General features: G+C 57.2%; 7 protein-coding genes across 7 annotated transcripts; 1 reads left to right on the forward strand and 6 right to left on the reverse strand.

Moving 5' to 3' along the window:
• Window positions 1–211: 211 nt before the first annotated feature.
• Window positions 212–820, reverse strand: PG985_002295 (uncharacterized protein; the record flags this gene model as incomplete). Its single annotated transcript, XM_066822064.1, has 1 exon — window positions 212–820. The coding sequence occupies one exon, from the start codon at window positions 818–820 to the stop codon at window positions 212–214; it is 609 nt and encodes a 202-aa protein (XP_066689496.1).
• Window positions 821–2,407: 1,587 nt separating this feature from the next.
• Window positions 2,408–3,811, reverse strand: PG985_002296 (uncharacterized protein; the record flags this gene model as incomplete). Its single annotated transcript, XM_066822065.1, has 3 exons — window positions 2,408–2,701; window positions 3,075–3,514; window positions 3,592–3,811. 3 exons carry the CDS (start codon window positions 3,809–3,811, stop codon window positions 2,408–2,410), a joined length of 954 nt encoding a protein of 317 aa, XP_066689497.1.
• A 15-nt stretch (window positions 3,812–3,826) lies between these two features.
• PG985_002297 (uncharacterized protein) lies at window positions 3,827–5,279 on the reverse strand (the record flags this gene model as incomplete). Its single annotated transcript, XM_066822066.1, has 3 exons — window positions 3,827–4,328; window positions 4,716–4,887; window positions 5,147–5,279. The coding sequence occupies 3 exons, from the start codon at window positions 5,277–5,279 to the stop codon at window positions 3,827–3,829; spliced, it is 807 nt and encodes a 268-aa protein (XP_066689498.1).
• On the forward strand, window positions 5,194–8,339 carry PG985_002298 (short-chain dehydrogenase-like protein; the record flags this gene model as incomplete). The annotated part of the gene is made up of 4 exons (XM_066822067.1): window positions 5,194–5,310; window positions 5,373–5,692; window positions 5,749–6,504; window positions 7,460–8,339. The coding sequence occupies 4 exons, from the start codon at window positions 5,194–5,196 to the stop codon at window positions 8,337–8,339; spliced, it is 2,073 nt and encodes a 690-aa protein (XP_066689499.1).
• A 742-nt stretch (window positions 8,340–9,081) lies between these two features.
• PG985_002299 (uncharacterized protein) lies at window positions 9,082–10,903 on the reverse strand (the record flags this gene model as incomplete). The annotated part of the gene is made up of 3 exons (XM_066822068.1): window positions 9,082–9,212; window positions 9,288–10,557; window positions 10,622–10,903. The coding sequence occupies 3 exons, from the start codon at window positions 10,901–10,903 to the stop codon at window positions 9,082–9,084; spliced, it is 1,683 nt and encodes a 560-aa protein (XP_066689500.1).
• Window positions 10,904–11,556: 653 nt separating this feature from the next.
• Window positions 11,557–12,592, reverse strand: PG985_002300 (uncharacterized protein; the record flags this gene model as incomplete). Its single annotated transcript, XM_066822069.1, has 2 exons — window positions 11,557–12,404; window positions 12,478–12,592. The coding sequence occupies 2 exons, from the start codon at window positions 12,590–12,592 to the stop codon at window positions 11,557–11,559; spliced, it is 963 nt and encodes a 320-aa protein (XP_066689501.1).
• Window positions 12,593–13,183: 591 nt separating this feature from the next.
• On the reverse strand, window positions 13,184–14,233 carry PG985_002301 (uncharacterized protein; the record flags this gene model as incomplete). The annotated part of the gene is made up of 1 exon (XM_066822070.1): window positions 13,184–14,233. One exon carries the CDS (start codon window positions 14,231–14,233, stop codon window positions 13,184–13,186), a length of 1,050 nt encoding a protein of 349 aa, XP_066689502.1.
• Window positions 14,234–14,273: the final 40 nt, after the last annotated feature.

Raw genomic sequence — 14,273 nt, forward strand, 5'->3', positions numbered from 1 at the left:
GGATATATTTGGCACTGGTCAGGCGCCGTGATAGACAGAGGTGGGAAAAGAATGAATTATAGATTTATTCTACTAATTCAAAACACGTACTCGTAATTCCAATGCTTTACTTATTACAAATCGGAAAGAGACAAACAAAGAGCGAAGAAGAGTCAACACGGATGCTTAAAAGGGGGAGACTAGTTCGAAAAGGGGCATACTTTTTCCTTTTTCACTCCGCTGATCTCTTGCGCGCGGCATCGAAAGCCGCCCGAATTCTCATCAATTCCTCGTCTTCAGGACCCCTCTCGCCAGTCAGCGTGTGAATAATGGACTCCAGAGTCTCGTCTGGGTACTTGCCTTTGACTTTACCATGCCAGATGGCCAAGAGGTGCATCTTATCCGACAGCCAGAACTCGCGCTCCGGCAGGGTGACGATCAGCCGCGCCCAGAGCGCCGCTCCGTCGAGCGTGGTGTCGATGTGCATCAGCCGGTACAACATGGTATCTTCCACGATCCCCGTCGGGTCCCACCGTACGTGTTCTTCGTCGAGGCGCGTGTAGCAGCTGTTCAAGATGGCCCAGCGCCTCAGGGAGGGCTCGGGGGCTTCCGGCTTGCTGTTGGTAGGGCGGGGGCGAGAGTCGTTGTTGTGGTTGTTGGCGCAGTCGGGACAGGGCCCGTCATGGCTCAGATAGAAAACAGGCTCGAAGGCCACGCGCGCGCAGTAGTATTCCTCAAAGGGGCTAGTTTCAAAGACACAAACACCGCCTTTGGCCCTTCTCAAGACCTCGTAGTGTTCATGCTCGCACGCATGCATAGTACAAACCCAATTCTTGCACATCTTGAGTGGCTTGAACGGCTGACGTCCGAACTTGATCTTTGGTGCCTCCACAGAAGCGCTTACCTTATATGTATATACGGAGTACCAACTGAATCAATCCTCCCTATAAAATTGACGTACGACATCACAGTGGAAACGTTCCTGGGGTCAGGTCAGAGCTGTAAATATCCATCAAGCGAGAACAAAGGACGCGCAATGACACAAGGCTCAAAGCCCGTAGAAACAATGCTTTCATAATAACCGCGGGAAGGGCCAAGTTCTTTCAGCATACAAACGCAGTCCAAAACCATTGTTCCGTGCCTCTTGGCAAGATTACGTCTTCTCAAGGACAGCCCAAGGTGTCGGTTCTTTCTCTTACGCAAGGGATATACTACAGCTTCCGTACTTATAATGATGGGTGGAGAGATAGATAGTTAAGCGCCTAACCCAATGTTACGTAAAAGAGGATATCACCCGCTGCATGCAACCTTATTCGGATGGGAAGCGAGCCGATTCAATCGCACCGGCCGTTCGGGCTCACAGGAACGCGTAATGCGGCCTCTTGTGGTTCTATCAGCTCTGCCCGCCCGTCGTCGATATAACGATAGAGGCGTGATCTCAGATGGCACGACTGAGAAATTAAGGCGCCCGCCAACATTAAAATACAAGCATGAGCGCGCCTTGGCCGAACGATGCTGCTTTTCGACCTGGCAAGACGACGCGGGGGTTGGTGCTTCATGATGGCTTGGCTGGACGTTTGCAGAGGTCATCGACGCCCAGGATCTTGTCCGGCATCCAAGTTCGGGATTCAAGCAATCGGTTGTGAATGCCAACTCCCTCAGCTGGCGCATTGATCAAACTCGCGATGGTGGCAGTGCTGAGTGTCCTGAGTGTCGCGGAGTGGTGGGGTCGTGCCGTATCGGATTGGGCCGCAGCAGCCCCAGCTAGACCGGCAAGGGCCATCCTTGCTGCACCATCTCCATCTCCAATTGTCCGAAAATCTCATCGCGAGATGGGATTGATTGATTGTCCGCTACGTCAGACGAATTCAACTTCAACGACCCTCATTCGCTAAGGTTTGATGCTCGAAAACCCATGCGTCGTTTCTCTTCGGTCTTTCTTTCTCGATTGTGTGTTGTGTGTCCTGTTCGTCGGTGTTCGGACGCGCAACCGTCGCAGGACTCCGATGGGTAGAGATCGATCTGTGTCAGATAGGCCCCGCTAAAGACCTAACGTCCGGTAAGCATAGACCGTCCAGACCCTACGCTACCGTCTCTACTTCCCGGCCCCTTGTCGAGATAGCTCACTCACACAACCCATAACCTTAAAACCCCAAGCAGGGGGTCGCCATGTTGTAACATGCAGCAAAGAGGCTGAGCGGCTCTGCCAACCTGCATCTGGGCACCATTGCGCAATGTCCAGAAGAAGCTTAATCCTAACCTCCGATCCCAAGATCGTCGTCAAGATCACCCACCAACCACCAACTCCCCCCTGCAGGAGAGGCAGGATTTTCCTCGATCATGGGACCCATGATCTCCTGTGCATTGCCGCCGTGGTATGCTCCCCTTTAATCCCGACTTTGCAGCTTCGAAACGTGCCCAAGGGCCCTCAGGGCAGGGCAGGGCAGGCAGGTCCAGACAGGTGTCTGGATGCAGCTGCGCCTCGAGGTTCTTCGCGCAACGTTCGGCACTTTGTGTTCCATCCTGAAGCCCTATCAGACGAGTTCCTCTCTTTCGCCCCATCTTTCACGTTCGGCGGCTTGCCATTGGCGTTCGTGATCTGCTCGGCTAGCCCGTGCTTGGCTCGACTGTTATTCCATATTTCCATATACATAAGAGAAACCGTTCTCTGCGTCTGGGCCGAGCCTGCCTCTTCTTGTTTGCTTTTCGGTAAATCGAATGTCTGTAATTGTCATTCATTTTCCGCCTATCTTCTCATCGTCTTGTTCTGTTTTTAATGTGCAATATCACTAGCTGGCAGTGAACACATTCTCTTATACTTGACAAATATCTCCCAGGTCTATCGTAGATTTCGACAAGCCCTTCAGGGAGGCAACACCGAGGATCTCGGCGCCTTTTCCTCTGCTACTATTCTGTCGTTTCTGGGTTTCGATTCCGACCATATATCGCCGCGAGCACCGGCCAAGGGATCTGATATTGGGTCGGACTAGGAACTATAACCGCTCGCTGACGCCCACTGCCATCTTTTTTTCTTCTTTTCAACATTCACCTGGCTCGACGCCAACAATTTTTTTCACCATGAAGTACCTTCTCACCCTTTCGCAAATGCTACCCTTGGCGTTGGCAACAGGCGGTGCCATGCCAGCGGGAGGCGCCATGCCAGCTGCAGGAGGCGCCATGCCAGCAGCACCACCGGCTGGCGGCGCCGGAATGATGCCCCCTGCCGGCCAGCCAATGGCCGCCACCACAGTCTGGATCGCCGTCGCCTCTTGCGCCACCGGCGCGCCCGCACCGCCTATGCAGTGCGTCCCATGCGGAGCCAACGGACAGCCCGCTGCCGCCCCTGCTGGCATGCCTTCCATGCCTGGCGGCGGCAAGTCGATGAAGAAACGAACGGGCGGTGGCGCTATGCCCCCTCCCATGGGCGGCGATGCCATGCCTGCCGGAGGGATGCCAGCCGGTGGTATGCCAGCCGGTGGTATGCCAGCGGCTGGCGGTGGTGGGATGGCTCCTCCGAGCCACGGAGGAGCAATGCCTGCTGCACCGGCAGCAGGATGTGCCGGGTCTACTTGTGAGGAAACGCCCCGAATCGTCCCCCCTTTTTTGCAGAACCTTCCCAGCTAACCACCGAGCAACTAGGCGGCGCATCCCCCAAGATGCCTGCAATGCCAGCTGGGCACATGCCAGCCGCCCCGCCGGCCATGCCTGCGCATGGAGGCGCTACAGCCCAGCTCCCCTGCTGCCCCCAGGGCAAGCCCATGGCGGCGCCTCCCGCTTCGATCTGCCCGCCAGCTCCGGCCTGCCCTGCTGTCCCGGTCTGCGGGGCTCCCATGATGGCGCCTCCCGCTCACGGCATGATGCCGCCCCCAGCTGCAGCACCGCCCGCCATGTCGGCCGCACCCAAGTCCCCGCCCATGATGGCACCCCCAGCCGCCGCGCCTCCGGCGATGAGCATGGCGCCCCCTGCCAAGGCCAGCATGGCACCCCCAGCCGCCGCGCCCCCTGCGATGAGCATGGCACCCCCGGCCGCGGCCCCTCCCGCCATGTCGTCCGCGCCCAAGGCCCCGCCGATGATGATGCCGCCCGCCGCCGCGCCGCCGGCAAAGGCTTCCTCGTCGGCTGCCGCACCTATGCTGCCGCCACCGCCCAAGGCCACCACGGTCGTGGTCCCGCCACCGCCCATGGCCAGCGGCTCGCTGCCGGCCACCAACACCACCAAGCCCTCCAATGGGACGTTGACTCGACCCACGCCCACGCAGAGCATCATCACCGCCGAGGCCGCGCGCCTGCAGGGCTGGGGCGGGAGTTTGCTGGTTGCGGCGGGATTGGCTTTTACGTTCTTCTTGTAACTATGAGCTGGTGACGTTGAGAACGGTGGTGCTATTTCGGAAAGAGCGAAAAGAGTATATATTGAGCAATGTTTCCTGGGCGTTTGGGATATCTACGCGACGGCTAGGCCGTCGAAGGGAGAAGAAGACGAACGAAAAGAGAACAGGCATTCTTACGACCATCACACGCTCATTCGCTCCCATGCCCTCAAACAAGAAGGGAGGGGTACAAGATACCCGTCCGGCTAGAGGCCACTCCGCATCACACCACTACTACTACATACTCAAGTCACGATCTTTCACTGTACATATAGATAAATGTTTGACACATGAACAAAAGGGGACTATGACGGGAAGAGTTCTCAAGCAATTGTAGCTATGTATCCCAAACGATTTATGTACATTTACTTGCTGGAAATCCTTCCTTCGCTTGATGATGCATTTTGAACCGTGTCGTCGGGCATCTGCCCCACAATTGACAACTGGGTAAGTTCACCCTCGCGTACATCAGAGAGAAGGGACGATCCGTGACTCATCCAATCGCGGCCATGCACATCAGGATGGTTTGGGAGGCTGCTGCCTAGACGAATGTTTTCGCAGGAAATGGAAGTCGCGTTGTTGACCCTTCATACTAGTACGCACTGCCTCCTGCCGTTGTCGGGCTGCGCCGCTGGCGGCGTGGAGTCACAGTCACATATGCGCCTCACTCTAGATCACTAACCTTGTTTACCCACCAACCACCTGGATACATGTACTTAACTGGCATGTTATAAAAAGTGTCCAGTTGTATTGCACTACATTCGACCTCAATTCGTAGGACTCAGCTACTGTTCACGCACCACGATTGCTCGTGGGAGTCTCGATTGAACCACCCCAATCAGCCAACATGGAGGGACCACCCGACAACCCTCGCATCTGCTCCATTGCAAGAAAGGTATCCCCGTTGCCGCCAGAGTTGATCGGTCCCATCATTGCTGAGCAGCAACTACATCGTGTACTTGAGGTGAGTACTCGTCAGCATTCTTACTGCCATGTGATGGCGGCAAGCTAACAGCAGCACCCTAGCTGTCTCTCGTCCCGACCGCTGGCCCGAGCCTCTGCTGGGCGATTAAGAACTGCCTGCAGTGGAAATGGCTGTTCGTCCGCCAGGATGGGACCAACCAGATCGGGGAGTTCCAGCGACTGTTCAAGTCCATCAATCTCTTGTCCTGGACTTGGTGTCGACAGGTGACCATGCTGGTCCCCGCCATGGTCAAGCGATACCATCTGCACGTCGACAGCGGAAGCAAAGCGACTTCGCTGAAGCAGCTCCAGGAGCAATTCCTCTCCGTCTTCCTCGACTTCATTCCCGTGCCTGAACGGCGGCAGCGACTTCGGGGATTACAGTCAGTCCTTCCACGATTTCCCAAAACCAGTGTGGTGTACTAACTGATTGAAACAGTCAAGAGGAATTCGAGTCGTTGGCACGATACCTTCCCGACAACATTCTGACACGCATCAAGTCTATGGAAACGCCTGGTACCATGCGCATCCTAGCCTTGGAAGAGTGTATGAAGTCCAAACATTCTACGACGGAGTTTGCCTCGTCGTTGGTTAGTCATGACTGGACTGTCGAGCAAGCCCAGAACTTCTTGCCGTACCTGGCGCAGGCTCTGAAGCTACAAGGTCAAGCCAAGTCCCAAGAGCTCTTCCGCCTGGCCGACCTGTACGAGGTCTTTCCAGCCGAGCTCAAAGAGCCATTTGCGCCCCAAGAGGCCCGAAATGCTACGCAACATATCGTGAGCGGTCTGCGTCGCGATGCCGCACGTATGCTCACCAAGCCACCCTGCACCTACGGAAAGGTTCACAGGGAATACACGCCCACCTCTGGTCGCTTCTCGTACCGTTTTCGGTATCCGCACCCAACTCTCGTCCCTGCCGACTGGGTATTGCGACTCCTGTGCCTGACGCTGGAGCGGTATCCTTTACCCGAGGACGGCGATAGCACTGAATCTGAAGGCAGTCGGAATCGTCTCAACTACCCTCCAGAGCTACTATCAGACCTCCGCCAATGCGCTCATGGGTTGCCGCATATACTTCAGTACAGTGGCATATCTGTGTATGCTCGGTACACACAATTCAAGGGCCCTTCGTTCAACGTCGCGCATGTGAATTATCTGAAGAAGACGGAGGAGGCGTCGCCACATTCCTACACAGAGTTAGACTGGCTTGAGGCCCTTCTTCGATGCGTTAGCTGGATAAAAGGCGAAGCCCCAGAGTTGGTACAAGAATGCTTGCAGATTCCGCTTGGCAAAACTCCAGCGGACAACGGGGTTGCTGGAACTAAGTATTTTAGCACCTGGAAACCCGTGCAGCTCCCTGGGCCTACCCCTCTGCTTGACTATGCGCCATTGCTGACCAAGGAGGATTACGAGGCGTACATCGCTGGCGAGTCGGAGGAAGTGATTGCCGAGCAGCTACGGCTCGACTCATTATTGAGCAGCGGCGACTTGGACCGGCTCCCGTCGTTGTTGGCGCTGTACCTACCACGGATCCCTGAGGGGCGCTCCCGAGATATCGCGGCATACTTGCTTCCAGAGGCTGATAGGAGTGTGAGGGAGCTAATGTACAAAGACATGGTGAAGTCAGCCAGAGCGGCGATTCAGAAGTCTCCAATCACAAACTTAACCTCTGAAGAGTCCAATGGCCACAGATCTCAACGATTAATAGGCGATGACACGACAAATCTTTCAGCAGAAGAAACCTGGGAGGCGTATCACGATTACGCCGCTTTCAAAACAGGTCGAGTGGCCGGGCCCTCGAGTTATTGCTATGTGTGCCAGATGTGGCTCAAACAAGCCCACAAGGTGTTCCCGCGCATGTGCGAGCCATGTGGAGATTTCAACATCGCCGGGTCAGAAGTCTCCCTCCCCTCCAACCTAAAGATGGACGGGAAAGTGGCCCTTGTCACTGGTGGTCGCATCAACTTGGGCTTCCACATTGCGCTGCGATTGCTCCGATGCGGCGCTAGTGTCATCGTTTCGACCCGGTACCCGGAAGACGCAGTCACTCGATACGAGAATGAGAGCGACGCTTCGGTTTGGAAAGGCCGACTCAAAGTCATCGGCGCCGATTTCAGGTCGGCCGGCGATGCGTTCCAATTGGTTAAGCAGGTGCAAAACCTCGTTGAGCAAATGGGGGGTGCTGCACATCCTGATCAACAACGCGGCCCAGACGCTCACTGACAGCCTGAAAAAGGAGCATAACGCTGTCGCCAGAGAGAAGCTATTGCAAGGCCAAGGAAACGAGAAGCCTATGTTGATAACCCACTCGTATTACCCGAGAGTACGTGGCGTCGCTGACCAGCGACTGATTGAATCATCCGCGAGCATTGGAGCTACAGAGCCCGGCAAAGATGGCGTTCAGGATCTCTTGAAGAATGATGCGAGTGCTTTGGGCACCCAAGTAACCGATTTGAGCCTTTCATCAGGCGCCGAGGGCGAAGATGGCCCGTCGTCGTGGGTGCAGTCCCTGGCCGACATCCCCTACGAAGACGTCATCTCAGCGCACAGCGTCAACACCTTCGTCCCGCTGATCCTGATCCGGGAGCTGATGCCGCTGATGCAGAGCAAGCAGCCCAATGCGCGTCGGTCGGCAGCAACGGCGGCGGCCTACATTGTCAATGTGTCGTCGCGCGAGGGCCTCTTCGAGAAGAAGGCCAACAGCCCGGCCAAGAACGGTAAGCACGTGCACACCAACATGTCTAAGGCGGGCCTCAACATGATCACGGAAACGGAGGCATATCATGCCTGGTACCGGGGGCGCGTCGCCATGAACACAGTCGACCCGGGCTACATGAGCGCGGCGCCCGAGTTTGAGCAGGCGCGCGGCGGGGAGAGGCCGTTGGGGTGGGAGGACGGGGCCGGACGGGTGCTCTGGCCGATTGCGATGGGGGAGAAGAGTAGGAACGAAAGGTCGCCGAATCCGGTCTGGGGGCGATTTCTTAAACATTATGGGGCTACGCGAGTTGATGTGCGATTGGGTCGAGGTTGAGATGGATGTTGAAGTCACTTGAAGAGAAGTGGATGAGGTAGATGCATGAAATGTTGATGCTAGCAAGCTGCAGAGCGCTAGAGCTAGTATATTAGTGTCCAGTAGCAACCAATTTTTCCAACCAACTCTCGACATCCTGCCAGAGTGGTTAATGGGTGAGACTTGAATCCTCAGTGCGAGGTTCAGCCATCTCATGACTTCGGTCGCGTAGGTTCAAATCCTGCGGATGTCGTTGACTTTTTCACCTTTTTACACTCTCTGGCTTAATTTCTCATTTGTTAATTTTCTTTTTGGTAGTAGAGCCGCCTTGTCTGAGAAGATTCATCCATCTATACTTTCTGGGAATGCAACAAAAGTCTTGGCCCTTGCACATGGAACGAAATGGTCTGAATTACGCTTCGTGCAGGTGCCCTGATGCCCCCTCCTCCAGCACCGCGTCTGCTGCAGACCACTAACGTTCAGTGGTTCCCGGCGCAAGGTCCAGGGCAATTGCAGAGTGCAGGTCAATAAGCCAGCGCTGTAATAACAATTTCGGGACCACTGCCCCCAAGTCTAATAGCTTTCACTCGTAGTGAATGCAACTACATCCATTGTGATGTATTTCTTCACATCCAACTCAAGTCTAAGTATCATGGGCTATGTCTCGAAGACGCCTATTATCGCCAAACCATATTAAAACGGAAGTAGTATGTATGCCTTTTCCCGCCGAGCTATGCCTCGATTGCACCCAAAGCCACGATCCTCATGACGTGGGCGACGCTTTCTTGAGCTCCCCTTCGAGCCATTCGGCAATGGCCAGCACCTTTTCCTCCTGATATCGCCGGCCGACGATCTGCAACGACACCGGCGCGCCGTCGTAGATCTCCGGGTCGTCTGCAAAGCTCGGTAGTCAGTTTCTTTGATTGAAAGCGTAGAAGCATTTGATGCTCGGGGGGTTCGGGGACTTACAGTCGCTCTGTGTCTTCCTATCCAACTCGCTGACCGGTTGGAAGCTCGTGTCGACTACATCAACATTTTTATCAACCGTCGTGATGGGCACCACGACGCTCGGCAGGTCCAGCCCGTTGACGAAGCTGGTGTAGCCGACGTAGTGGTACCGCCCCGGCCGCGCGGCCGCAAAGGGCGCGCAGGGCGTCACGAAGACGTCGGCGCCCGTGCCGTGCCAGTAGTCCAGGTACTCCTTGCGGCACCGCCGCAGGGCGCGGTTGGTCTCGGCGACGGCCGTGGCGTCGGCCTGCGGCCGCTCCCGCCACACGTCCATGATCTGCGGCATCCAGGGCTCGCCCGACAGCGCAAAGTCCTTGCGCACGTCGGCGCCGCCGTCGTAGAACCACGTCTTGGTGACGAGGTCCGCGACGGTCGGGTGCGAGGCCGAGGCGGGCGGCTGCCAGTCGAGCGCCGTGTTGCCGGACCGCGTGATGATGTCTCGTAGTAGGGCCACGGCGCGCTGGAGGGGTGGGTGCGGCGTCACGGCGCCGTCGTGGGCGTGGAACCCGACGCGGAGCTGCGACGTGGAGATCAAGTCCTTGGTGCGCGCCTCGAGGTCCCCTCGCCATGGGATTTCCGCGACCAGCGGGTCGTGCAGCCAAGGCTCGGCCGACAGGACGGCCTGGGTGAGGAGCCGGACGCCGCCCGCCGACGAGGCCATCGGCCCGACGACGCTGAGGACCGAGTTCTGTCCGTCCATGGAGTTGGCCATGCCCTCGTACGGGAGCCGACCCGACGTCGGCCGCAGCCCAAAGAGCCCGTTGAAAGAAGACGGGACGCGGATCGAGCCGCCAATGTCGGTGCCGAACCCGCCGGGCGAGCCGCCGAGGGCGATCAGGGCCCCCTCGCCGCCGGAGCTGCCGCCGCTCGACAGGTGGCGGTTCGTCGGGTTCCACGTGTACCCGATGATGTTGTTGGTCGTCTCGCCGCACATGAGGGTGTGCGGCACCGCCGTCTTGCAGTAGAGCACCGCCCCGAGCCGGCGCAGCTCGCGCACCATCTCGCTCTCGAACGTCTTGCTGCGCGCGTCCCCCTTCTGGCCCTGGAAGGTGTCGATCCAGCCCACGTACCCCATGGTCGTGTCGACGCCCCGGACGTGGAACTGGTCCTTGAGGCTCACGGGCAGGCCGTGCAGGGGGCCTTTGGGCTTGCCGTGTTTAGCGAACCAATCGTCGAGTTCCTTGGCGTCGGCCAGGGCGGCCTCGAAGAAGGTCTCGTGGAGGCAATTGACCTAGCAAGCATTGTAAGCGACATGTTTCTTAAGTCCGTGAAAAGTCCGTGACTGGAGTACACACCAGTTGGTGGCTCAGCGAGGCGCGGTGGCAGAACGCCTCGGCGACCTCGACGGCGCTCCAGGCACCGGACGTCGTCTTCTCGACTATGCCCACCGCGTCGGCCTCGGTGATCTCCGCTTCCTTTGGCGAAAGGAACTGCCGGATATAAGTGCCCGTCACATTGCGCTGCTCGTCTACGGTGGGGATCTTGTCCAGGCGCCACTTTCCCGGGATGGAGCCGAGGATGGCTTCGCGTTTGGCGGCGGCCCGGGTTTGCCACGCTGTGTCACCAGTGCTACCCATGTTTTCTCAGTTCTAAATGATTTACCTCTCTTATACCTACAGTTTCGAATAGTCAGCTCGAAACCCCGAACTCAAAGTTGGGACGACCATACTTATAGTCGCCGCTGACACCCGCTTCAGAATGTCGCGATCGACGGGTAAGCGGGGTACCCCTGTTCAAGGCCAAGATTGGAGGTGCCATGGCTGATGGCTTATCAGCAGGTCATCGGCGTTATCTTCGGATGATGAACATCATGTAGGAAACCGTTTTGCGTCGGGGTATTGGGACGCATCTGGAGACGTATCGGCGCATACCGACCATGATACGTCCAGAGTGTTGCTTGGATTGTCCCGGAAAGGAAACTGATGTGTCCGCATATGCGACATGGATGCATGCTGCTGACAGGGCTATATTACCAACACATATCCTCCTATAGCGGAAGTGCTTACTGGCATCTTTGTTCAGGATCCGATGTTCGGTATCTGCCCCAAGACTTGTGGTTTTGCCATGGTGGGTGGCCAAGAAGAACGTTCATTTCACTACATATGTTGTTCAGTCCCGCAAAATCACTAGTCTTCCATTTCATGATTCAGCCAACTTCTGGGGATTCCCCCATGATGTCACATTGGCTCATCATCTCTCGTGACACCGCTCCCGTCACGCCCGTCCCTCATTACAACTTAGCATACTCGTCGCAGACCGCTTTGAGCTGCTTGAACGTGTCGGGCTCCGTAGCGCTGTGCCCCGCGCCAGCAATGAGGTACAGCTTCGACTGCGGCAGCGCCTCGTGCAGCTTCCAGGCCCAGGCCGGCGGGCACAGGAGATCGAGCCGGCCCTGCACGAGACTGGTGGGGATGTGGCTGATGCGGGCAATGTTCTCGGGCTCGAGAAACTGGAGCGGCCTCAGGAAACAGTCGTTGGCGAAGTAGTGCAGCTCCAGGCAGGCGTGCTGCATGACCCACGTCTCGTCCTCGAGCCTGGCGAGCTGCTCGGGGCCCGGCTTCGCCGCGCTCATGTTCATCTCGCGCGCGTTCCAGGCCCGGGCCGCCGCGACCCGGGCCGCGTGGTCGTCGCCCGTCGTCGCCAGCTGGTGGTAGGCCTTGTCCGGGTTGGCGCGCTGCTCGGCCGTCGGCAGGTAGTCCAGGAAGGCGCGCTGCACCTCCGGGTAAAAGGCGTTGGCCGCCTGGGCGGCCCAGTCACCCTCCTCGCGCGAGCCGAGGAAGATGCCGCGCAGCACCAGCGACCCGACCGCCTCCGGGTGCGCCTGCGCGTAGGCCAGGCTCAGCGTCGAGCCCCAGGACCCGCCGAAGACCATGTGCCATTGGCCGATGCCGAGGTGCGCGCGCAGGCGCTCGATGTCGGCTACCAGGTGCTGCGTCGTGTTCTCGCGGAGCTCCGCGACCGGGGTCGACTTGCCGGCGCCCCGCTGGTCGAGCAGGACGACGCGGTAGATGGCCGGGTCGAAGAAGGCCGTGTTGGCCCTGGACGTGCCGGCGCCCGGGCCTCCGTGGAGGAAGATCACTGTGGTGATATTTTAGCTCTCTGCTGATTGAAACTGATTGATATCCAGAACTTCCAAGTCATGGATGCTTACCTGGCTTGCCATCTTGCCGTCCGTATTGTTCGTAGTGCACGTTGTGGATCTGGTCGACTTGGAGAAACCCCGAGTCAAAGGCATCTTCGTGCACGTATCCGACATCGGTGGCCATGATGGGAAGTAGTAATACCCAAGGTTTCTGTAGAATAGCGAGTTATGATAGAAGCTAAGTGCTCTGCAGAAAAGCGTTGTTCGGCTTGCTTGAGAGGCGGCTTAAGTAGAGAACGGTGTATGCCGTGAAGCCGAGGGCCGACCGCCGACCGTCTTATGGCGTGAGTCACCATATCCAAATCCGAGCGGGGAGGTGCTGTACGTTGAAGAATCGGGCCAATCACACCAAACCAATCAAGATAAGCAAGAAGAACATCCCCTTGCGCGGAAGGTAAATGGGTTTTCTCGTTGCGTCACCGATTGTGAGCATTGATCTGACAGACGACATGCCGCTATGTCATATTAGTACGCGCGTGGATGGTAAGATAGAAGTCGTCTAGATCTATGTATGAAAATAGCTTTGGCAGGAAGCACCTGCCATTTCTATATCAACTGTTGACCAATAGCAGCACTACGGCTGCCATTCGGCAGTGCTGTATGCTATCCAAGTATGCTGCATGCAGGTCAGCGAACGCGAAAAGATCCCTGTCCAGACTCAGGAGAAGACCTCAGTGGTGTGTCATCAGGCAACAACAAGAGACTCTCGCATTGTTCAATCTCGGTCAGCAAATCGATCGGGGGCCATGTGCCACTCGCTCGACGAAGGCCGCATCCCAACCCGGCGATAGCCGTCCGGAAAGTCGCCCCTGTTGAAGTTCGAGTCCAGATCCACCGCCAGGCCGACGTCCAACGTCCCCCATGCGGCATGGCACTCCTTGTACCGGATATGATGGATCAAGTCGCAGAGTTGGCGGCAGTAGTCGTTCATTTCAGCCCCGTCGGCAAACTGCTGCGTGTCGAACAGCAGTCGGATGCCGTATTTTAGGGACGGGCTGATCAGGCGGAAATTGGTGAAGCCGTGGGCGTCGCGCGCGAGGCGAGCGGCCAGGGCTCGGAGCTCCCGACGGTTATAGCCCACGGGCGATGCATCTAGTGCCGTCCAAGAACCGGCTTGCGAGACCACCTGGCGTGGTAGGGCGCTCTTCAGATGATGCGGCGTCGGATCAAAGGGGCTGCCGAAGACGGCGGTGGCTACGAGCTTGAGCGTTCTCAACCCGGTCATGCGGCTCAAGGCCGTTTTGTACTTGTTGTACTCGGCGGCTGCCTGTTCCCGTATATCTGGATCCACCGCGTAGTTGGGCCTGAGACGAGCCCATCGGAAAAGATCCAGGTCGTACGGTCGAGTGTGGCCGACAATGGACAGGGCGAGGTTCCGAATCCTGGAGCTGCAGGGGAGCTCGCTTAGGAGATCCAGGGGGTCCAAGGCGTACATCGAGCCGACAACGTACAAGAGGTCGAGCTCCCAGCTGATGAACAAGTCCAGGTTGTGCACCAAGTTGGAGACCGGTTTGGTATCCTTGTTGATTTGTCTGACCACTTCGCTGGACTCTTTGTTGGCCAGCAACAGGCCATACTCGCACCGTCTGGTCTGAGTGCCGAGTACGCCGGGCCAGAAGAGCGAGTACTGTCTGGAAATGCTTTCATTGCTGGGATACCATATTATGACGTGAGTATGTGGTTGAATACTGGCAAATACCCAGATGCGTTTCCGTACTTCAGCAGGAAGATTTGAGAAGTTTCTGAATTGTGCGGTTGACATCATAGTAGAACAGACAGGTAAAGTATGATGGGAAGGTATTGAG

Source organism: Apiospora marii, assembly GCF_038362585.1.
Source record: "Apiospora marii strain CBS 49790 chromosome Unknown utg000002l_segment0_segment0, whole genome shotgun sequence".
Lineage (NCBI taxonomy): Eukaryota > Fungi > Ascomycota > Sordariomycetes > Amphisphaeriales > Apiosporaceae > Apiospora > Apiospora marii.